At 40.1% G+C, this 25236-nt stretch overlaps 3 protein-coding genes across 3 annotated transcripts in view; all 3 read left to right on the top strand.

The window, feature by feature from the left end:
• LOC116888646 (collagen alpha-5(IV) chain-like) overlaps positions 1 to 25236 on the top strand; it is a 760537-nt gene that overhangs the window by 46509 nt on the left and 688792 nt on the right. The window lies entirely within an intron of this gene.
• Rnf128 (ring finger protein 128) lies at positions 1118 to 9380 on the top strand. Its single transcript, XM_032889935.1, has 3 exons — positions 1118 to 1208; positions 1587 to 1755; positions 7995 to 9380. Exons 1-3 carry the CDS (start codon positions 1170 to 1172, stop codon positions 8126 to 8128), a joined length of 342 nt encoding a protein of 113 aa, XP_032745826.1. The 5' UTR covers positions 1118 to 1169; the 3' UTR covers positions 8129 to 9380.
• The window catches only part of Tbc1d8b (TBC1 domain family member 8B), a 77623-nt gene continuing 73299 nt past the window's right edge, over positions 20913 to 25236 (top strand). The window contains exon 1 of the mRNA XM_032889938.1: positions 20913 to 21235. Within this exon, the coding sequence (XP_032745829.1) occupies positions 21106 to 21235 (130 nt within the window). The 5' untranslated portion in view covers positions 20913 to 21105. The remainder of the gene's footprint in view (positions 21236 to 25236) is intronic.

Raw genomic sequence — 25236 nt, 5'->3', positions numbered from 1 at the left:
ATCTTGTTGTAACGTTCAGTTACGTATTGCTGGTATTTTGATGGGGATTGCATTGAATGTGTAATCGCTTTTTGGTAGAATGGCCATTTTTTACTATATTAATCCTGCCAATCCATGAGCATGGGAGATCTTTCCATCTTCTGAGATCTTCTTAATTTCTTTCTTCAGAGTCTTGAAGTTCTTATTGCCAGATCTTTCTCTTGCTTGGTTAAGGTCACCCGGTACTTTATATTATTTGGATCTATTATGAAGGTGTCATTTCCTAATTTCTTTCTGAAACTTTCTTCTCTTTTGTGTGAGAGAGGCTGCAGTTTATTTGGAGTTAATTTTATGCCATACTTTACGAAGTTGTTTATCAGCTTTAGTAGTTCTCTGGTGGAATTTTGGGATCACCAATATACTATCATATCATCTGCAGTAGGTGATGTTTGACTTCTTCTTTTCGATCTGTATCCCCTTGACCTCCTTTTGTTGTCTTATTGCTCTGGCTAGAACTTCCAGAACTATATTGAGATAAAGTAGGGAGAGAGTGGAGCAGCCTTTGTCCTGAGTCCCTGATTTTAGTGGGATTGCTTCAAGTTCTCTCCTCAAACATTTAGCTCATGCGCAGACCTGCCTGCTGTATAGGCTTTACTATGTTTTGTATAGACTGTGAATTCCTATTCTTTCCAGGATCTTTTATCATGAAGGGTGTTGAATTTGGAGCATATTTCATTGCCTAAAGCATTGGTGCTGTGTTACACTCAGTACTATTGCATTCTGTTACAGAGAATGGTGATTCCATTTTAGAGTAGGAAACTGATACTTTTCACATTGTAACAATTGAAATACAGACTTAAGTCAGGTAGCATTAGCATTTTCAACTTACGAATACCAAAACTAGCTTTTTGAGGCTACATTACTGGGAGTACATTTAAGAGCTCTGTATTATAAAATCTCCAAAATCTATTCTTGTGGTTCCTTTATTAGTGGCATGTTAAAAGGGGGAAAAGATATCCATCCAACGACTAAGTGTAACTTGAGTGTGTGTATGTATGTGTGTGTATGTGTGTCAAAGTGTTGTTGTTTCACATTTTATAACTAAATTATCTTTTATTTTCTCCTTCATTAGTCATATTTTCCATAAGACGTGTGTGGACCCGTGGCTTTTAGAACACAGGACTTGCCCCATGTGCAAGTGTGACATTCTCAAAGCTCTGGGAATTGAGGTAAACCTTCCTATATTGTTTCTAACTTATCTTCAAGATATAATAAATATCAGTTCAATAAAATGTTTTTAACTTATCAGAAATATGCAGATGAGAGCAATTCTCAGTTCTGTTTTGTGCCTACTTTATACCAGTCATTATATTTTGAGGTAAAGGGATCAGCCAAATGAAGACATATATATCCCATTGGTAGAGCCACTTCCTATACAGCTACTGTGACTGGGGCCACCAAGAGATTTTGGTGATCATGAAAATGGATCAGAGGTTTATGAGACTTAAGAAATATTTCTGCAAGTTATCACCAATGAAAACATCCTAATCATGTCAATGTAATGCATGTATTCCAAACGTCTTATTTTGTTCAAATGCTTTCCAAAGGTGGATGTTGAGGATGGATCAGTGTCTTTACAAGTTCCTGTTTCTAATGAAGCATCTAATACTGCCTCTCCCCACGAAGAGGACAACCGCAGTGAGACTGCTTCATCTGGATATGCTTCAGTACAGGGAGCAGACGAGCCACCTCTGGAGGAGCATGCGCAATCAGCAAGTAAGCACAGTACTGAAGGGCAGTGGGCTCATCAAAAGGAATCCACTGTGGACCACACATGCCTTATGCCATTTCAAGGGGTTTTTTTTTCTATTTAAAATAGCACAATAAAAAGATGCACTCCTGCCATAAAATATATGCATATTCAAAGAGCACATACATATTCAGGTATTCCTAAAATAGATGACATGCAGAAGGAATTGCGATTGTTCACAAAAGGAGAGTTTTGTTGGAAAATGCTCTGGGCCATTTAAATGTTGGCTAATTGACTCCTTACTGAGGCAAAAGAGCAACTTTAAACATTAGAAGCCATTGTTTATTACAGATAAATCAAAATGTAGCAGAAATGACTCCAGAAAAAAAGAGAAGAATTTGACTTATGAAAGCTAGATGTGTGTCTATGTTCTCAGAAATCCATTTTACAGACAGAAAACTAGGTTGAACAGTGGTATGTGCTGCCACCTGTTGACTTTTCTAGGACATGAAGCAATTGTTAGGCACTAAGGTTGAACATCTTATTTGGAATTCCTGTACAATTGTTATTACAGTTTAGTAATTTTACATGAATGGGAATATTTGAGGGTTGTTTGTTACTTCCGTAGAAATCTCCATAGAAATTTTTTTCCATTTCTCTAGCTTCACTCTCTCAATGTTTTTTCTTTTCTTTTCCGTTGCTAAATATTTAGCCAAGATAAGTAAAAATATGTGCCCACACAAAAACCAGTACATGAGTGTTTCCAACAGCGTTGTTCCTAATAGCGCCAAAGTGGAAAGGACTTGAACTTTCAAGCAAATAGACAAAATTTGGTGTATGTGTATAACAGAAGGTGCATGGTGGTACATAGTTTTAATCCCAGCACTCAGGCAGAAGCAATCTGATCTCATTGAGTTCAAGGCCAGCCTGGTCTACATTGCAAGTTGCAGGACAGTCAGGCTACAAAGTGAGATCCTTATCTCAAAACAAACAAAAATAGCAACAACAAAAAAGGAATGATATACAAAATACGGCAACTCATGCTTGTAATCAGAGCACTTGGGAGGCAGAAGTAGAAGGAATGCCACAAGTTTAAGGCTAGCTTGGATTGTATAGGAAGACCTGTGTCAGCAAATAGGTAAAAAGGCAGCAAGATGACTCAAGGGGTCATGCCTGTCCCCAACTCTGACAATCTAAATTTAACCCCAGGATCCTGCCTTGTGGAAGGAAAGAGAACTGACTCTCTTCAGTTCTTCTTTGACCTCACACATACACACACACACACACACACACACACACACACACACACACACACACACACACACACACACACAGAGAGGGGGGGAGCGGCGACAGAGCACCACAACACCATCAGTGAGGCTTAATTTTTTTTTTGAAAAAACTTTGATGGATAATACACAGGCATGAGTTTTGGAAACACTCTACTAGGCTTCCAGACACAAAGGGGCACATATTGTGTGCTGTAGGATTTTTGCTTCTTTCCTTTTCTTTTTTGAGACAGGGTCTCACAGAAACCAAATTGGCCTTGAATTTGGTATGTAGCTAAGGATAGCCTTCACCTCCAAAGTGCTAGAATTCAAACCTACACCATTGTGCCTCGCTTACCACTTGATGTATATGAAGAATCCAGGCTAGGTGGCCATTGTAGGCAGGTAGCAGATTCGTAGTTGCTACAGTCCGAGGATCAGGATGGGAAATGACTACCAACAGGGAAGGGATTGCTTTTGGGAGAGATAGAAATGTTCTAAAATTAGGTAGAGGCCGTCAAGATAGCTCAGTGGTTAAGAGCACTCCTTGCTCTTGCACTGACTTAGAGTCCGTTGTTTAGCATGCACATGATGGTTCAGAACCATCTGAACTCCAGTTCCAGGGCATCACATGGCTTCAGCTTCTTCTGATCGATGAGGGTAACACGGTGCATACACATGCGTGCAGGCAAAACACTCATACAGAAACTAAATCATTCGAATTTTTTTAAAGAAGTAAAATTAAGTAGTAGTGATAGTTGTACAATTTTGCGGTTATAACAAAATCCTTTGAACTATGTGTTTTATTTTATTTTATTTTATTTGCCATGGAAACCAGAGCCTCTTACCTACCACGGCTCAGCTATATACCCAGTTGAATGATACAGTTAAAGATTACATTTTTATGGGATGTGAATTCCATTTCAGTTTAAGCCATTACCAAAAACTTATTTGCCTACCTTCAACAATTCCAGCATGCTGGGAATCTGCTTTTTTGAATGTGTGTTCAGTTTTGGTCTTTTTGAGGCAGGGTCTCATGTAGCTCAGGCTGGCCTTGAATTCCTGATCCTCTTGCCTGGCAGATCTGTGTTTTTTTTGGTTTGAAAGTTTTCCCTCAGTCCCTACTTTGAGGTAACCCAAGGTTAGTGTGAAAGTGGAGGAAACAAATTACTACAATAGCTTGTGAACATTTTAGCTTCCCAGGACATAAACCTTTGCCCTCTGAGACTTTATCAGTACCATAGATATCATTTCTGAAGATGTCACGAGGCCCACAACTATGTCAGAGCCAACTTTTCATTTTCACCTACAACCTAATCTCTAGACATTTCAGCTTGAACACACATTCCTAGGATGTAATTATCTGTCATGGTTCTACCTGTAATACTGACTCATTGTTTCTTTGTCTTGAGGATCTTGTGTTCCCATTAGGGTATAGTAATAGGATTCAGTGAAGATAAAAGATAATTTGATTTGTGCTAGTTTTTTATATAAAAAATCCCATCCCGCTTGATTGTGTTCAGTTATTACAGGTTGTTTAGGGCGGGGAAACAGAACAGACTCTACAGATCATTTACATAGCAAGTGCGATAATAATCCAAGCTCTGCCCGCATCTCTACCTGGATAAATGGCAGTGGTACCCACTTTGAAGCCTTGAGGGTTCTCCTTCCCTAGGTTTTTCACTCCCTCTTTCCTGTAAGTTCAGTATATTTTCTCAGTTCCCTCCCCCTAATTTCTAATCTTCCATATAGAGCTGCAGTGTGAGCTCCCTGTATATCTCTATGCCATTCCACTCTTAACTTTTTCAGTCTGACACATGCTCTGCCTTGGAAGACTTGCCTCTCCTCTGCCTCTTGGAGAAAAAGCCTTTATTTCACTTGAATATCCACAACCACAAATTTATATTAATGTGTTTATGGAGTTAAAGTGTTTCAAACAGCTTTTAGTCCCTCTAGAGCATCTTATATTAATCTGTTTTCTACTCAGCACACCCTGCTGCCTGACATATGTAAATTTGTCTCAAAAAATGACCACTTAGATTATAATTCAGTCCGGTCTGTATATATTGCTGGTTTGGCGATCTTGCATATTTGTCGCTGATAATTACAATGAAAGTTGATAATTTATAACTTTGCAAATGTGTGTTTACCTCATCTATATAGCACATCATTGGGATCAGTTCTGTTAGTACACTAGTCTTCAAAGTTAACTACATACCTAATTTCCTGGAGGATTTGTTGACTCAGTGGGTTATGAGTGGAACCTGAAAATTTGTATCTCTAACAGATTTCCTGGTGTGGGACCACACTGAGAGTACATCCAATAAGACCCCTGGTTGTGAACCTGGCTATATATCAGAATCACATGGACAGATTTTAAAAAAAATCATGGATTACAGGGTTGGGCAGGATACCTAAGGGGGTCCCAAACCCACTCAGAGGAGAAGAGGAAGGCAGAGAGGGGAAAGAATGTGGGAGGGGATGCCTGGGAGGGGATCAGTGAGTAGGATATAAAGTGAACAAATAAAAGATAAATTAAAATTTTAAAAAGCATGGCATATAAAAAGCACTTTAGAGCAATTAAATCAGAATTCACGATGGAAGGATGGTGCCTAATTAATATAGGTAGTTTTTATTTTAATTTTGAAATAACTTCAGATTGACTAAGAAAATAAATTTCAATAATAGTACAGAGAATACCTATCCACCATTTCCTACCCTGTGTAAATGTGACCATCTTATATCCCCATGGACGTATATGGAACCTACTTAATGACCTGAAGAAGTATGTACTAGAGACCTTGTTCGGCTTTAGCTGCTGGACCATGCATGTCCCCTGTCTGTTTTCAAGTTCCCACACTTCATTTACTTTTGTCTCCTCGATCTGCAGTCTATGGTAATTCCTTAATATTTGCCTTTCATGGTGATGATATTTTGAATATTACTTTTCCGTTACTTTATAAAATGTTCCTTTATTTAACCTTGTCTGCTGCTTCATGCTAATTAAATCACTGTCCATTTCTGGTAAGAATGCCAGAGAAACGGATGCCGTGTCCCAGTCAGCAGCACATATTAGGAGGCACACAGTGTTCTCATTACAAAGGATTTTAACTTTGTTCACTTGCTTAAATTCTGCCAAATTCTTCCCTTTAAAGTTACTATTTTCCATTTGTGATTATTGAATATCTTTTGGATAGATGCTTGGATACTGTGTACGTATCTTGTTTTTCGTGGTTCCTTTCCTGGCCAACTTTCACAATAATTGATACTTCCTGTTATAATTATTCATCAAATAGTGATTTGCTAATTCTGTCCTTCTTCCCGCACATATTAATTTTCAAATGTAAGGAGGAGCCATTCCTTTTCTATTTTTTTTCCGGATATTTATAGTAGAGCGAGATCACAGAACTTCTTTCATTCTTTGTTAGTTTCATGATTTGTCCATTGCTCATAAAGTCCCCAATTCTGTCTTCAGAATCTTGGTTAGGTTGGGCTCTTTATTCTTTTGACCCCCTTTCTGTTACCATAGCATGTTTTCAGTCTTACGTTGGCCTCCACCCGTCTTATGTCACCAGGCAGTAAATGTTTAAGGGATTGAAGACCACATGTTTTTGCTGTGTGTTCTTTTTGTCTCTTTAGGGAGGGGTTGGTTGGTTTTGAAAACTTTTTTAAAATGTGAAAAGCACTTTCTTTTTAATTAATCATTTTATTTATCTACATCCCAAATGTTGCCCCTATCTCCCCTCACAGAGTTCTTCACCCCATTCCTGATCCCCTTCTACTCTGAGAGGGTGCCCCCCAAGGGTGCCCCACCCCCACCCACCCCCGCCTGGCACATCCTCTCCCGCTAAGGTCAGACAAGACAGTCCTCTGCTGGATATATGCCAGGGCCATGGAGCATCCCATGTATGCTCAGTGAAGCACTCTTCATGGTGGCTTTGGCTCTGTGAGATGTAGTTTGCTAATATTTAGGCTAGAATCTAGTTTAATCTTATATACTCTCTGTCCCAGAATCTGCCACTTCTTTGAGAGTTCTTTGCTTAGAGATTGTTAGAGCAAAAGCAAGATATAGGCCCTAGGCACACTCACTTATTGTCACGGGTGGTTATTACAGTCAAGTCTTTCAAAGGACAAGCAGGAGATGGACATACATGTTTGCTCTCAAAGCTCCTCCTCCCTCCCTTTCTTTGTCCTTTTCTTACCTGGAAGACACTGAGTTTCTCCTGCTGGATGCATGACACTACAGCTGCACACCACTGGGCTCACTCAAGACTGCCCTCCTGGCCTTACTTACAACTCCTTTTAGTGACAGTGAAAGGAGAAAGGCTTCCCTTATCCAAAATATATTTACTTGACCTTTCAATTCTAGAAGAGATGTAAAATACTTTAGCAACTACTGTACAATCCATTTTTTCTTTTAGCCACATGTCTTGAAGTTACGTAGGTGTTGTTTTGTTCATCCGCTGCCTTTCTTCTTCTTGGATGGTTATTATTTCATTTACTATACAGTTATGTTCAAATAGCCCAAGTGATAGTAATGTGTAGCCAGGTTTAAGGCCTGCTATATTTAGAAAAAAATGCAAAAGATGTAACGTTTGCCCTTAATGAATTTATAACTTATGTAAAAGTAAGCACATACACATGAATAAAAAAGCCAGGAATCATAAATCAATAATGCCAAAAGTGCTTAAGGAAACCATGTAATTATAATTTTTTTGAGATAGGATCTCATACTATAGCCTAGGCCAGCCTGAAATATTCTGGTTAGTTCTGGCTAGCTTGGAAAGCACAAAAATTCTTGTGCCTTACTCTGTGAGTGCTATGAATACAGGAGGGTATCCCAGACTTGGATTTTTAAAACAGTTATATAATATTAAGGAACAAATCATTGGCATAATCATCAGAATATGAAACCCTCTTGGAAATGAATATAGACTTGTGTCTTGAGAGGAGAGAAAGATCCTATCATCCTAACATTCTTTTACTTCTCTGTCCAGATGAAAATCTACAGCTGGTCAACCATGAAGCAAATTCTGTGGCTGTGGATGTTGTTCCCCATGTTGACAACCCAACCTTTGAGGAAGATGAAACTCCTGATCAAGAGATGGCTGTTCGAGAAGTTAAATCCTAAAATCTGTGTCAATAGAAAACTTGAACCGTTAGTAACAACAGGACTGCCAATCAGGACCTAGTTTACTAAGAATGAACTGAGTAAATGTAAAACAAGAATGATACTGAATGTGCTGAGATGACTAATATTATATTATAGTTAAATGGCTTAACATATTTAACCCAGTACCATTTTCCACAAACTCACTGTAACATTTTTTCATAGGCAAGTTTCCTCTTGATGATAGTGATAGCAACATTTTTAAACATTCAGAACTGTCTACAAGTAGTCAGGGTTTTCATTCACAAAAACTTTCTAATAAAAATATGTTGCTTTAAAAATGTGGAGTAGTTGTGATCACTTTGTTTTCTGATAGTATCATAATTGAACAATACTACTACTTTAGCTTGGGCTCTATGTGTCAGGGTTTGTCTCCAGGTGCTTATACTGATCTGGAATTTGTAAAAAGCAATGCGAACTTAGGCATTAAGTTGATAGTACAAGATTAAAGCAAAATACTCATTTTAACCTTTTCATTTTAAAATTAAGCTGTGTATGTGTTTCATGTGAGTGTTGAGCATAGCTTATCAGAAAAATGTGAACTGAATTGGTTGATCAGTGTATTAGTGACACCACACAAGATTGTAGACATAAAAAGTTTCTTACAAAAAAAATTGTAAACTATTTCTCAAACTTGAAGTTTCCAAAAGCACAGGATAGAAACTACCATCACATTTGAAAATAATAATAGCTGAATAAATCGTAGAAAATTGGTTACTGTGCAGAATCCATCGACAGAAAATGTTCTCTAAGATTTTTTGGTAGAAAATATTTTCCAAACAATATTGACTTTGAAAATAGAGTTTATATTTGGCCCTGCGGTCTTTAATTACATTAAATTTAAATTCTGTCCATATATCTATAATTTTGTGAATGCGTTTTGTTGGTGTTTGAAAAAGAATCACGGGAAGGGGGGATTCCAGGTGCCTTACTATAAAGTTTGAAGCTTCAACCACCAAAGTTAAATAGAGCTATTGAAAACATGCACTTTATTTCTACTTTGTGTGGCTTGTCCATTAGTTTTCTTCCCAGTGCAAATTCCCACAGAATTTAGGCAAAAAAATAGAACAGACGTGTATTTTTGTTTGCCGAATATATAATGGATGAAACCATTGCATTCTTATACACTGATTTGAAAATGGTGTAAATACGCCCCGATTTGTACTGATTCTCTTTAAATATAAAATGTAAATAAAATATTCCAATGAAAGATTGCATCTGGTGTTCAATTTAGATCTCATGTGCTAGCTAACTTTTGTATATAGTACATCTCCTGCTGAGAGGGCAGAACAGTTGGGTGTAAATGGTCATTGTTACATATGATCGATATAGACTAAAGCTCTAGTGTGATCTTTACATATGACCTTACCCAGAAAGGGAGGAGCTGCCATTCTCGTCTTACTGAACAGACTGTGAATTAGTTTTATGTGTCAAACAAACTGAATAATAAAGCTGATCGGTAATAAAATTCATGGTTAAAAGTTCTTTATGCCTAACTGGGCAGTCCAAGTTGGGGGGAAGAGAGGAGGGAGTGGGGTTGGGATCAGGATATAAAGTGAATAAGAAAAACTAAAAAATTAAAAAAAATTCTGAATGCCAACCTATATACATATCATTCATGACATGGGGCTCATTTCAGTGTTTTCCAGTTTTCTCTTTTGACTATGATTGGTGTGATATTGTTAATGAATTAGAACATATCTTCTCTTGTGTTAAACATTTAAAGAATACACAGATACTTGGATCACCTCAGGACTATGATTATCAAAATCAGTATAAACATGTTTTATGTGGCAACATATGTGCAATGTGAGTATTCCCTGTATTTTTCAAAGAGTTTGAATTTTATGGGGTTCATTTTCAGACAGATATTTTTTGCACCTAAGGATTTAGATCTTAACAAAATAAAATATAAACAAAAATCAAACTGAAGTTGGACAAACCAATCTGACAGAAAATGAAAGCCCCAAGAACAAGCAAGATTATCAGAGTCCCACTTGTTCACACATTCAGGAGTCTCATCCTAGAATAGTTTAGTAGGTACTAAACTGAAAAGTATAATATATTAAGAGAACATGGAGCAGACTCATGTAGGCCCTGTGCATGCTTTTTCAGTGAGAGAGGTATTTTTAATATAGAAAAAAATAAAATATTTATGTATGTGTCTGAGTGTAAGTGTGTGTGTGTGTGTGTGTGTGTGTGTGTGGTGAGGGTTGTGTGTGAGTGTGTATGTGACTGTGTGTGTGAGTGTGTGTGTGGTGACGGTTGTCATATATAGTGGCCAGAAAAGGCTATTAGACCTCCCAGTGCTGGAGTTACAGATATTTGGGGGAATGGATGCTTGGGATTTGAATTTGGGTCTTTATTCCATAATCCCAAAACATACCCTCATGCCAACTGATAGTCAATTCCTGTTCCCATTTCCAGCCCACACATGCATTCACTAGTCTGCTTTTTGTCTCTATAGGCTTGTCTATTTTAGATACATCATACAAACAGAACTGTTCAATAAAGGTTTGTAACTGGATTCCCCTTACCATAATATTTTCAAGGTTCACTCATAGTGTATGATTCCAGTTCATTGTTGAGTAATATTCTGCCATATAATATCTTGACATTAGTCTATCCTTTTCTTTAGTTACTGAATTCTTAGAGTATTTCACCCCTGTCACCATTTCGGATAATACTACCACACACATTCATATACATATCACCCTCTAGATAGAAATCTTGAAGGCTCCTGGTATATATCAAGGAGAGGGATTCCATCCCACTTGTGACCTTTATTACTTCCTGCTACTCTCATTTGATATACTTTTGCTTAAGCGTCAGACTTTGTATGCTCTCATGTGATAGTCACAACATAGGCTGATTCTTTTAACAGTGACAGTAGATGATATTTGTACAGTGAGTTGTAAACCTAAGAAAGAGGGGTGTATGAGTTCACATTTAGTGGAATTTGGGTTTTAAAAATCTACATGTGCCCCACACCTGATCAGACAATGTAATAAAAAATATAGACACACAACTGAAATGCTAGGAACATATCTTCTCCCTTCTATGTATATAGAGATTGTTTACTTGTGAAATATTTTGTTAAAGAATTATTAACCCAGACCATAAAATTTCTAGTCATTTAATTTGCTCGTTGTTTTTGTTTGGAGTTAATTTTTACACCTTAAGCACAATAACTGACAGAAGATTTACTGAAAACATTACATGAGAATAAAAGAAATTAAGGGTTGTGGTGGTCACTTTGATCGCTAGTGATCTCTGCTACCAACAAAGCTACTTCTGTGAAAAGTTTGGGAAGTCCTCAACTTCTCAGGATTGTGTGTGTGTGTGTGTGTGTGTGTGTGTGTGTGTGTGTGTGTGTCTGTCTGTCTGTCTGTCTGTGTGTCTGTCTGTCTGTCTGTGTCTGTCTGTCTGTCTGTCTGTCTGTCTGTGTGTTGTATATGCATGAAGGCATGCACAAAAGCTAGAAGAGGACATCAGGTGTCCTGCTCTATTACTTATTCCCTTGAAACGAAGTCTCTCATTGAATTCAGAGCTAGGGTGGCAGCCCAGACATTCCTGTGTGTTTATTCCTCCACCCCAGATCTGGGATTATAGGTGTGAATAGTTGCTCTAGACCTTTTATTCAGGTCCTCTTGCTTAATGCAGTAAGTACGTACCACTGAGAAATCTCTCTAGTCCTCAACTTTCTTTTAGTATGAAAGCAATTTCATGAGTTTAGTGAGGTATTCATGCTATACTTGTTGATGTTTAAAGAGAAAAGTATAGTAAGTGATTATGGCTAGTTAATAGCACATTCCCTTTTTAGCTGTAACTTCACCTGATATCACAGTTTCTTTTTTTTTAATTTGTTATTATATATTTCTTTACTTACATTTCAAAGATTATTCCCCTTCCCAGTTTCCTGTCCATAAGCCCCCATCCCCTCCCTTCCCCCTAACCTATACGAGTATTCCTCTTATACATCCCCCTTATTGCCCTCCCCCATATTGCCCTGCACTGGGGGTACAACATTGGCAGGACCAAGGGCTTTCCCTTCCACTGATGCCCCAACAAGGCTATTCTCTGCTACATATGCAGTTGGAGCCCTGGGTCAGTCCATGTATAGTCTTTCGGTAGTGGTTTAGTCCCTGGAAGCTCTGGTTGGTTGGCATTGTTGTTCTTATGGGGTTGTAGGCTCCAACTCTTTCAATCCTTCCTCTAATTCCCCCCAAATGGGGTCCTATTCTCAGTTTGGTGATTTGCTGCTAGCATTAACCTCTATTGGACATGCTCTGGATGTGTCTCTCAGGAGAGATCTATATCCAGTCCCTTTCCACATGCATTTTTTAGCTTCATCAATCATATCTAGTTTTGGTGGCTGTATATATATGGGCCACATTTGTGTCAGGCTCTGAATGGCTATTCCTTAAGTGTCTGCTCTAAACTTTCCTTCCGTATCCCCTCCTATGAATATTTTCCCCCTTTAAAGAAGGAATAGGAGCATCTGCATTTTGGTTATCATGTTCTTCTTGAGCTTCCAGGTCTGTGATTGCATCTTGGGTAATTTGAGCTTTTTAATAATATCCACTTATCAATGAGTGCATACTAAGTGTGTTTTTCTGTGATTGAGTAACCCTTACTCAGGATGATATTTTCTAGTTCATTCCATTTGCCTCATGAATTTCATTAAGTCATTGTTTTGATAGCTGAGTAGTACCCATGGCATAGATGTACCCAAATTTTTTAAATCCATTCCTCTGTTGAATGGCATCTGGGTTCTTCCAGTTTATGGCTATTATAAATAAGGCTGCTATGAACATAGTGGAGCATGTGTCTTTGTTGTATGCTTGTCTTGCTGTTTCTGGGAGTGACTTGGCCCTGCTTAGGCCTCTGTGGGTCAGCACTCCTGTAGAACTGTTTTCCTGTTTTCTTTCAGCCTTTCCCTGAGAACAGGTGCTGCTCTCAGCTATGCAGGAGAATCAAAGGGTTCCGCCCCTGATTTGCTTGTAGGTCCTCAGACCCAGTGGGCACAGCTGGCACCATGCCTCTCTGGGTCTGGACTGTGGGCAAAGGGCATTCTCCTCTGTATTCTCAGGAGTATCCACCGATATCACAGTTTCTTAAAATTACCAGAAATTACCAGAAAATGTTAATGAGCAGGTACTAATACAATCCTTTAAAAAAAAAGAACAATATAACTATGTTGGCAGAGCTTACATTTTATTAATGATGCCTCTGAGGGACTTTATGGAAACCTGTATAATGGCCACCAATTTGTGTTACTTTGGTTTTCAAGTATTCAATTTGCTTTAAATCAGGGCATCTAAAACTTCATCTTCCTACAAATTACCTGCGGATCTTGTTAAAATGTGTGTTCTAGTTGAGCAGGCCTTGTGCAGAGTGAGAGAGTCTGAGTGTCTCGATCCCAGGTGATCAGATGATGATGGTCTTAGATTTATACTTGGAGTAACAAAGCTTTAAATGATAGTCCTCTGACAGTAGTATGCATGTTTTGAATCGTACTGCACCCAAACCTACTATAGACATGAACAAATTCCATGAATTTATCTAGTATCACTTTAGATAATCCAAGAAACTAAATGACAGCTGAAGCCTTTCCATAGCACAATCTCTGGAATCGTTTTGGGGGAGGGTGGTTTTTCACTCATACACTTTTCCATAGGTATTTGAGGCCACTGTTTAGAGAAGACAGTCATCCAGAGGACTGGCCTCTGGATAATATACCCCCATGGCATATTCCTAGGTGGGATGGTATATAGCTCAGAAGATATGAATGAAAGCAAATGGGTGAATGGGGAAGCCATTAAATTGGGCGGAAATAACATGAAGTGGGGTTCCCCTAAACCATTGGAAGCTGAGATAGGATTTTTTTTAAAGTATTGTGTGGTGAGAGATATACACAGACACAAACTGGTAGAAGTGGGGAGACAGGAAAAGAGAGAAAGAAATCCAAGCTTATTCTAAAGTCCCAAGAATACTTGGTAAACAGAAGTGCTCTGAAGTAAGAGAATGTCAGTCTGGAGTCATCTTGAAGAAGAAAATTTAGCATTGGACACATTGCATTTGTGTCTATGTGCCATGTACATAGAAAATAATAAAGAGTTTTGATTTGTAGTCATAATGTACATTCAGATCTCAATTCTGCCATTTTGTTAAAATGTGAGGTCTTAGGAAAGTAACAGTGTCTGAATCTGCATTTGTAAACATAGGAAAAAGCATAGGCTTATTGTAGTGGTTTGAAATATCACTAAACCTAGGGAATGGCAGTATTAGGGAGGTATGGCCTTGTTGGAGTAGGCATGGCCTTGTTGGAGGGAGTGTATCACTGTGAGGGTGGGCTTTAAGATCCTCCTCCTAGCTGCCTGGAAACCAGTCTTACCTGTTTGCCTTTGGAACAAGATGTAGAACTCTCAGTTCCTCCAGCAGCATGCCTACCTGGATGCTTCCCTGTTCTCACCTTGATGAAAGACTGACCCTCTGAACCTGTAAGCCAGCACTAATTAAATGTTGTCCTTTATAAGACTTGCTTTGGTCATGGTGTCTGTTCACAGCATTAAAACCCTAAGACAGAAGTTGGTGCCAGTTGGTTTTGCTGTGATAGGCCTGACCATGCTTCTGTTTGGAAGAATGTGGATTTGGAGACTTTGTATTTGGGAAGCAGTGGAATGCTTTAAGTAGGGCTTAATGGATCATCCTAGTAGGAATATGGAAGACATTAGTGGTGAGGATGAGTTGAACTGTGTAGACCTGGTCCAAGAGGTTTCAATGGAGAAGAATTTATTATGTAGCTCAGAGACTGTTCTTGTGATATTTTAGTGAAGAATATGGCTGCTTTTTGCCATTGTCTGACAAGTCTGCCTGAGGCTAGTGCAAAGAGATTTCGATGAATTGTTTTGACAAAGGAAGTCTCACAACAGCCTGCTATAAATTCTGTTGTGTGGTTACTAAAGTTCACTCTTATGAAGAACATTTTTTACAGGAGGTACAGAGTTTATTTATTTATTTTAAAGTTGTGACATTTAATTTTTTATTTTTATTTATTTACAATCCAACCGTTGCTCCCTAAAAGTCCCCCTCCCCACAATTCCTCATCCCATTCCTCTACCACCATCTCTCATCCTGAGAGTTTGCTTCCCAGCATCAGTTCCCCCACCCCAGGGCCCAAATCTCTCCAGGATTAGGTGCATCTTCTCCCACTGAGGCTAGGACCAGGCAATCCCCCAATTATATGTGTTAGTGGTCTTGGACCAGCTCCTGTATGCTGCCTGGTTGGTGCCTGAGTGCCGAGGAGCTCCCTAGGGGTCCAGGTTAGTTGAGACTGCTGGTCTTCCTATGGGGTCAGCTTTCTCTTATGTTTTTCTTCCATCCTTCCCCCAATTCAAACATAGGGGTCCCCAACTTCAGTCCAATGGTTAAGTGTAAGTATCTGTGCCTGTGTCAGTTAGCTATTGGTTTGGCCTCTTAGAGGACAGCCATGCTAGGCTCCTGTATATAAGCACATCATAGCATCAGTAATTGTGTCAGGCCTTGGTATCTCCCCATGAGGTGGATCCTCATTTGGGCTGATAACTAGACTGCCTTTTCCTCAGTCTCTTCTCCATTTTGTCCCTGCAGTTCCTATAGACAGAAACAATTTTGGGTCAGAAATTTTGACTATAGTTTGTAACATCATCTCTTGAGGCTGTCTATTTACTGGACGTGGACTTTATGAAGAACATTTTAATGAAAAGGAGCAAGGCAAGAAATGAAAAATACAAAATGTATGGATCAAGTATTAAAGGGGCACCAAGAAGTAGAATGGAGCTAAATCCTGTGTTCAAGGATGTTGTTATAAAATTATAAAAATAAAACAGTATTTTCCCCCACTAGGTCCATCACCGCAGTGCCCCAACATATCTGATAGATATCTCAGTCAGCAAAGTGTCTCACCTGCTCTGCTCCATCCCATATCACACTGCCAAAGGCCTCTCTCTGAGCCTGGCAACAATCTCTCTACCTATCCAGTTCCCAAGGCAGATTTCCATGCCAAAAGCACATATCCCAACTCCGTGGCGTCCCAGACCAGCTGCCACATTAAGTGTAACTCTCTTACACTTAAATCTGCACAAGAAAGAACACACAGCACAATAACCTTTGATCCAATTGATGAGATATAATTGCCCACCTAAACATACAAAGCCCAGTACACATCCATCCCTTAAGAACATTCATAACAACCTGTAAAGGTACAGCGTGGAATCTTAACGTCAGCTGCCATGTTGTCAAGCAGCTAGTCTGCCTTCTCCTCCTGTCTCTTCCTCTTTTTCACTCCAGTCTCCTCCCCTTCCCTCAAACTTTTCTCACGTCCATCCTTCCTTCTCGTCCAATGACAGGCCTCATTCTGTCTTGTACCTGCCTCACCTGTGACATCATCCCACACAAGGAGATAAATGGATTAAGGGAGTTGTGACTACAGGGCAAGATCCTGTCTAGCTAAGCTTACTGTTTATGCTTTTGCAGTTGAACAAGGGAGAGTCATATCTACGTGTTATTACTTGGTTAATTTTAGTCTGAAATGAATTACAGTCCAGAAATGGAGTACACACACTTTTGATCTGGATCTTGAGGAATAGTAACCATGAAAGCATAGGCCCAGGCATGGTGGTACCCACCTTTAATATGAGGAAACAAAAACAGTTCTATGAATTCAAGGCCAGGAGAGAAATTTCTAGGTGAAGAAAAGCTTAATTCCAGGCATGGTGGTACATGCCTTTGATGCCAGCATTCAGGAAACAGAGCCATGCAGATCACTATGTTCAAAGTTAATAATCTACAGAGCAAGTTCTAGGACAGCTAAGATTAGGCAGTAAAGGAGTTGGAAAACAGAAAGCTGGTGATAATGTAATGGAACAAGAGTGCATGTCCCAGCCCCAGAAGGCAGCAGAACTTGGCAGATTTGGCCATGTGGCTCTGGCTTTAGAGTCTAGAATAGAAGGGACCACTGGGACAATTGGTGCTAGTTAGCCATAGCTAAGAAATTCGTGGTGATTAAGAGGTGACCAGCATCACTGAGGTGAAATCTTCTAGGATGTATTTTCTGAGAACACAAAGAAGTTATGTTCCAGAGAGAGCCAAGGTTGTATCTCGTGCTGCTGCGGCCTTCGTAATATGTAAGAATCGCCCAGATGGTAATGGTTTTAAAGCTTGGTAGTGTGTGAGGCTGTTGGTGAAATTGTAGCCTGGGTTGCAGTTGACAGCCTAGGAGTGAATAGGTCATGTAAAGAAGTTGAGGCTTGGCACCATAAAGGGAGCCTATGCAAGACTATTGGTGAAGCCTAGTTGCAGTGGAAGACCCCAGCATATTAGAGATGCCAGAACCATGGGTTGGCTACCAGGAACAGCAGCAGCAGTGGAGTAGAGCACTGCTTAGAGTGCTACAGAGGGCAGAGATGGAGAAGTGACCCAAGCCCTTTCAAGAAGCCCAGAAGGTTGTTTGCGGATCCCAGACATTGGAACAAGAAGCTGTAAACTTGAAGTTGCCTTGGAGACCCCAAGACATTTAAGATGTTAGAGCCATGGGATATCTGCTGAGGAAAGCTGCTACCAGGGAGTGGAAACAGCCCAGGAGGAAGAAGTTTGTTTCAGTCAATAGCTGATGGATGAAAGGAGTTGGCGATTTGAAGAGTGCTTTGACATCAGACATGGAGATGCAGAATTTGCAGTTTGCCCAGCTGACTTTTGGTCTTGCATTAGTACAGTATTTCCCCCACTGACATTTTGGAATGGTAATGTTTATCCTGTGATGTGGGAGGTATGTGATCTGCTTTTTTATTTTGATTTTATAGGGGATTACAATTAAATGGTCAGATAAACATTAGAAGAGACTTTGAACTTTGGACTTTTAATATTCTTGAGACTGCTATAGACTATGGACACTCTGAAGTTAGAGTAAATGTATTTTGCATTATGTTAGGGCTAGGTGTCGCGCGCCCAATGTCCCGCCAGCAAAAACGACGCGCGGCAACAGGATTCTTCTGCGAACAAGCCTTTACTGTGTTACAGCTCCAAAAGTGTTACAGCTCCAAGTGTTACAGCTTCAAATGTTACCGCGCCGAAAATTTTCAGGGATTGGTGGGGCACGAGTCACCCCCACTGTCATCCCAGCTACTTGTCCTCCAGAGATTGGTGCGCATGAACTTCATTAGCATAATTTCAGCCAGACTGACGTCAGGTGCAAAACCCCACGCCAGAGTGGATGCAGTACTGTTGTTCACCACAGGAGGCGCCAGATTCATCTCATTATCATACAGCTGCCCTGGCCGGGACAAGTCTGCACATGGCGTAAGTTATTCACATTCGACCGGGCTGGCTGTGGGCGCCATCTTTACTTCACCGCTCCCTCCCTACAGCTAGGTATGGCCCCATATACTGATATGTTTGGAACAAGCCTATGGGGGCCAGGGTGGAATGTGATGGTTTGTATAGGCTTGCCCCAGGGAGTGGCACTATTAGAAGGTGTGGCCCTGTTGAAGTAGGTGTGTCACTGTGAGGGTGGGCTTTAATACCCTCATCCTAGCTGCCTAGAAGCTAGTTTTCTGCTAGCAGCCTCCAAATGAAGATGTAGAACTCTCAGTTCCTCCTGTACCATGCCTGCCTGGATGCTGCCATGTTCCCACCTTGGTGATAATGGTTTAAACCTCTGAACCTGGAAGCCAGCCCCAATTAAATTAAATTTTCAGTCCTTTATCTGAGTTGCCTTGGCAACATACTCAGGCTGCTCTGAGGCCCCTGGCACATATATAGCAGAGGACTGTCTGATCTGGCCTCAGTGTGAGAGGATGGACTTAATCCTTGACAGACTTGAGGCCCCAGGGAAGTGGGGATACCTGGTGGAAGGAGCACTCTCTAGGAGGCAAGGGGGAGGAGGAATGGGATGAGGAAGGAGGAATCGCTATGGGGGGCAATGGCTGGAATGTAAATAAATAAATTTTTAAAGAAGAGTTGTCTTGGCCATGGTATCTTTCACAGCAATGAAAACCCTAACTAAGACACTTATTAATGAGTATGACATGTTATACATTAAGTGCCAGGACAACATCAGCAGCAATATTTAAGATTGTTTGTAATTCTTTAATATTCTATAGGAACATGCCTAACTAAACAGTGAATTGAATGCCATGGTATTTTTAATGTGTTTTTAGAGAAACAATTATTTGCAAAGACTTGAAGTAGATTATGATCAAGAAAAATTTTACACAATAGATGTAATTCAATTTGAAAACTTTTTTTTTTATACAACCAATGAAGTGTTTGTTTACAACGAGCAAGCATCTGGGTTGCCCTGGATGGCTTCAGAGTAGAGAGAAAGGAACCATCGGATTCTGGTGCTCTTTGCCGTAACAAGAACCATAAGCATACTGACAGACAATGGAGGCTGGGACTGTACAAATGAAGGAAGACAGAAGCTATCTACACTTGCTGCGTTTGTTGACCTTTCACTGAGAAGAAAAGGAGAAATGATGTGCCTTAACACACCTTCGAAGTGTGACTTTGCACTTGGAAACACCCTGGCTTGGAATTTCCTTTCGTTGTTGTTGTTGGTGGTGGTGTTTTTTTCCACAAAAATAAAACTTTCTTGTGATATATACCTGCTTAGCCAGAAACCGCCTAAGTCTTGGAATATTTAACCTGAGACACCCTTCAGGCAGAGTTCACTGGCTCGGGACTCCTAGTCTGAGAGTGTCCTACTTCATCCTTTTAGTCACAGGGCCCAATAGCTTTATTTTGGATACCTTGCCAACTTGTCAGGAACCTTTATCTGAATTCTTTCTGTAAGCCAGTTTTCACTCTCATTCTCTTCTTTCCCTCCCAGGATTGAGTTATACTAACAACAACAACAACAACAACAACAACAACAACAACCCACAAATGATTCCTCACAGCAGACCTTTTTATCTTAGCACATAAGCGGTTGTGCAGCATTGTCAAGGTATCAGGAAAGGAAGGCTGCCTGCAAGGAATTATGTTTTTTTAAAACTGCTTAAGAAAAAAGAAAATACCCAAAAAGTTGGAGTAGAGATTTTTCAGACGTTTACACAAGTAGTAACTTAAATAGAGGCAACGTGGGGGAAGGTATAGTCGAAAGTGTGTGTGAAGAAGTGTTTTCTGAGATTTAGCTTCCATTATGAATGGACAGAGTTTAATTAGGTAAGGCTTTTGAATAATGAATCTTTTCACCAACTGTGAGACCATGGCTAAGTAACTTCGCGTGCTAGCGGTTTCCATCTACTAGTGAGCAAAGTGGAGGATCCACTTCGAAAGATTTCTGTGAGCATTACTTGAGAAATCACCTAGTACCTAGTTAGTGCAAAGTAAATGGAAGTTGCTGCAGGCTACTGCTTCCTGGATGGGCCGTTACTCAAAAATGCCGGAAACTTTGTTTTCAACAAACTCGTCTTCTCAACTAGGAGCACTGCTGTCATACACGGGGTTAGCTTATTTGAAGCAAAAAAGACAAAAGAAAAACCTTTTTAACTTTACACGGGCAAAACTCACTTAACTGGTGGCGGGAGCGCCTCGAAGACGCCCCCAACCCACCCAACTAGTAACCCAGTGCATTGTGGGAGATGTAGTCTGGAGCTGTATTAGAATGGGAGCAGGAAAATGGATAGAAAACTTTACAACTCCCAAGAGGAGGTGAAACAGGACTATTTCCCAGTCTGGCAGTAGCTCCGTGGGAGGGAGTTGGCACTCTCTCTGCCTACGTGGGAGAGAAGGCAGGGTTGGGGGAAGTGTGGAAAACCTCCGGAGGCGCCGCCGCCGCCGCCGCCAACGGAAGACTTGGTAGGAGGAGAAGTAGAGGGGTAAAGACAGGCTGGGTTGGGGGGAGGTAAGGAGGACAAATAGGTCGCCGCTTCTGAGGCGGCACAAAGTTCTTCGAGATGTGGCTGAAGCCCGAGGAAGTGTTGTTGAAAAATGCGCTGAAGCTGTGGCTGATGGAAAGATCCAACGAGTACTTTGTCCTGCAAAGGCGTCGAGGCTACGGGGAAGAAGGCGGAGGAGGACTTACAGGTAAGCGGTGGCCAGCAGATGTGGCCAGCCAGCTACTCTAGCTTTAGGGCTGGGTCCGCTGTCACTGAAAAGGTGGCGAGGCAAACAGTTACTCGTCGCTGTCCGCCGCCTCATCTTAAACCCGGGGCGACTGACTGGGGATTCTGCTCCCGCCACCGCCTTTCCGCCGCTACTACAGAGTCCAGACTGTCTTGTACCGGACTCCCAGTTGCACTTTGGGTCTGACCGGGATGGGAGAAGCTAGCGGGGAATCCAGTACTTGGTGGGTCGCTTCCCATGGGGGAGAGCGCTGATGGGCAGTGTGCTAGCTAGAATAGTCCCATTAAGACCGGCGGGGAGAGCGGGTTCGCGGGTTCGCGGGTGTGGACTTAACTTTTTCCAAAACCTATACAAATAATCGCCACCCTGGGGAGTGAGTGCGAGTGTGTGTGGGACATTGCTAGGACATGGGAGTCTTAAGGAGAATGAAGTGCTCCAATCACACCTTGAGAGAGAGAGAGAGAGAGAGGCTGCAAGTGAGATTTGGGTCGGGGCGTGGGGCTGCTTGATGCTGGGGAAGTGGAGGAGGAGCCCTCAGAATTACTCACCTCCTCCCAATTTTACATCTTTGGCTTTATATATATCCATGTTTAAAACCCTTGGGAATCTCTGTTTCTTTTAAGCACGCGTTTCTCTCCAGCAAGTTTGGCGCTGCCCCTTCTTTCAAAGATGTGTAAACCAAACCAATTAAACAAGAAGAAAACTCAACTCTTCTCACCCACTCTCCCACAGTTGTTAATCTTAAAAATTCAAAACGGGGCCATGTCTGAAGATTCCAAAGAAGGCTATTTTTAGATCCTTAGTCTTGGATAGGGGCTTTCAAAAATTTGGACCTTGGGGAGACAAGAACTGTTTTCATGATAATTCTGGTTAGGTATTAGGGTCTTGAAGCAGTGGACCAGACTTAATTTGGGGAGGGAGTGATGTAGAGGAAGAAACAAAAAATCTGACAACCTGAATTTTGATTCTATCCCTATCTCTTGCCTGTTGGATGACATTGGTCAAATTCTTTCATATATGCAGTCTTAAGGCACCACTGTGTGCTACAGTTATAATTTTGTTCTCTGTCTTTAAAATGCTGAATTAAAGGAGGAGGGTGGGAGTAGACTAGGAAGGTTAGCTAGTTTACTAGAAAAAATATAATCAGAACCAATGACTCCTGAAGGGTTGAAGGGGGAGCTTCTTGGCTTGAGTGACATTGATTTCCCTCTTTGGCTAAAAAACATGGTACCTACTTTATGGAGATAAGAGTATAAAATGGAAGATAATGCTCATAAAGGTCTATTTATGCTAAGATAAGCCTCCTCTAATGTCGATAAAATTCACATCCTATAAGATATATAACTTTACAAGTAACATTCATCTTAACCAACTTCCAAAAAGGGCCTTTAGGCAGTATGGGACAAAATTGCCCCCATAATAAAACCTAGCATTTTATCATGTTTTTTCCTGATCTTTAAAAATTACAGGTTGTTTAAAAGGAACGTTTTCATTTAAATGGCAGTTTCATTTAAATAGAAATTTCATGTTTAATTAATTATTTTTTATTTACATCCCAAATGTTGCCCCCCCTCCTGATCCCCCCCTCCTAGAGTTCTTCAACCGATCCCCCCTTCACCTCTGTGATGGTCCCTCTCCCCCACCCCTCTTCTCTGGAGTATTAAACAGGTCAATTAAAAATGGGTTTTTCTCTTTATCCCACCCACCTCTTTTATTAGTTCCCCATTACTACACAAGGAAATTTGTCTGAAGAAATGAATGTAAATTTCTATCACTTGCATATGTGTGTTGTGACAAGTGACTTATAGTCCATTTGTACCTACATGATTGTTTTACTTGTGACAATGATAAGATGCCAGAAATTACCACCAAAGTCATGCAAATTCGACAAAATAACTCAAAAAGGAACAAAGAGATGTGTTTAAAAAAATGTTTTTTGTTCCTTTTGGTCCAGAACAACAGCGTATGCTGATTTTTATGGCTGCCTTCTTAGTTAAACTTGTGAAGCTGAGAGCTGTGCTGTCCTCATTTACATGAGCTTTCATCAGAGCACCAGTATATGCTTCATAAATTTGCCTTTGTCCATTATATTGATGTGTCGTGTTAGGTTCTACCCTTTTATAAGATGAGTTTTTATGTTGTGTACAATGGAAAAATGATAGTGACCATCGAGAAATGTTAATTATTGTACTTTAAGATTTGTTTTCTTTGATATGTGATGATTGGGAGTAACCCCTTGTAATAGTATATCTTGAGTATGAATTTGATGAAGTTAGTTGATTCCATTTGGGGGAAAAGTCAATTACATAGCTTAGGCCAGCTTCAAACTCACAGTTTTCCATCCTCAACCTCTCAAGTGCTGGTATAATAGGTATTCACTACCACACTAAGCTTGGTGAACTCATCTTTCTCTTGATAATGATGATTCTCTCAAGAGAATTTTCACATTGGACTCACAAGGTCCCTCGTCTAACATTATAAGATCCTTTTTAGTAGGCATCTGGGTAGATTACTGACCATTTATCAAACTTTGTCTTTCATAGTTATCCTAGATTACAACACAATGGGATTTTTGTAAAAATGTTTGTTATACCTAAAGTTGTTATTGTTGCTTTGGGTTTTTTTTTATTTAGAGACTATTTTAACCTGAATCTTTCTAGTTGCCTCACATTCTCCCTTGCCTTCTCATGGTCGATAAAGGTAAAGACTTCACTATTGCAGCTAAATTTAGCCCCTAGTTTTATATAATTAAAATAATTTATGCATATTTGGCTTATTAAGCACAAATCAGCAATTTTCTCTCCTTGGCAGATGAGAGCCACTACATAGACTACCTCCTGTTAAGTACACTCCTGAATGAGGCTTAGGGAGACTTGCCAATCAGGAAGTCTTAGGTTTGTTGAGAGAATTTTACTCTTGAATTTTTCATACCTGAATAGTGGTAAGCAGATTCTTAGACACTGGATTTGTAATTACCATCAACAGACCTTTTTAAAATGTTAGGTAGAACAAAGCTTGAAAATAAACATTAAAACAAATCTTATAAGTAGTTAGTTCTCTTTCCTTATCCCCTCTTTTACTTTGGTACTATCCCTTTGAAATTAAAGCATCTGTGTAATTAGATCATGGTTACATTTGAAAAAAACATTTTATTTTCAAATATTTGGAGTAAGTTTTCAGTTTATATTTATATAGACTTTATGAATCACTATAAATTATTTCCTCTAAACACATATGCCAAAAGAGAATTTATAACCCTTTATTGTCCAGATCACAGAAACCCAAAGCTTTTCTTTTGTTTAAACCCCCAACTCAAAAGTCTAACTCTGAAAATATTCACATTACATACGTGGTGGTAGCAAAATGCTATTGGATTCCATGCTCACAAAGGAATCATTGGATAAAATGTTTGGTACCCAAAGGGTAAACATGCTATTTTATGATAGGTCTGGAAAGTCCTACTCACAATATGTATACAACTCATGCTCAGAGTAGAGTATCATATTGACTTATTACAAAAAGAGTCCCAGCAGGGTGGTGATGGTGCATACCTTTAATCCCAACATTCAGGAGGCAGAAGCAGGTGGATCTCTGAGACCAGCCTGATCTATAGAGTGAGATCCAGGACAGCCAGGACTACATAGAAAGACCTTGTCTCAAAACACACACACACACACACACACACACACACACACACACACACACACACACACATCTCACATGGAAAACAGTAGGAGGGACAAATCCTTGGAGCATCTGATTCCTGTAAAATCAAGTAAAAAGTATCTTTAAAGATCTCTTGAGGGTTGGGGAAATAGCTCCAAGAATAATAGCAGTGACTACTCTCTGGAGGAGCAGGCTCAATTTTCAGTAACCACATGGCAGCTCATAGCTGTCTATGACTTCAGTTTCAGAAGATCCAACAACCTCTTCTGGCCTCCCCATCACCAGACATGCACAGG

Source organism: Rattus rattus, chromosome X (genome assembly GCF_011064425.1).
Source record: "Rattus rattus isolate New Zealand chromosome X, Rrattus_CSIRO_v1, whole genome shotgun sequence".
Lineage (NCBI taxonomy): Eukaryota > Metazoa > Chordata > Mammalia > Rodentia > Muridae > Rattus > Rattus rattus.
The sequence above is the reverse complement of the archived record's forward strand: the minus strand, read 5'-3'. Positions and strand labels throughout refer to the sequence as shown.

What these genes read in the sequence shown, in the direction of transcription:
- Rnf128 (XM_032889935.1), top strand. Translation starts at nt 1,170, where the DNA reads ATGTGCAAGTGTGACATTCTCAAAGCTCTGGGAATTGAG. An exon ending in TCAAAGCTCTGGGAATTGAG is followed by an intron (nt 1,209 to 1,586) that starts GTAAACCTTCCT and finishes TGCTTTCCAAAG; the next exon opens with GTGGATGTTGAGGATGGATC. An exon ending in GGAGCATGCGCAATCAGCAA is followed by an intron (nt 1,756 to 7,994) that starts GTAAGCACAGTA and finishes TTCTCTGTCCAG; the next exon opens with ATGAAAATCTACAGCTGGTC.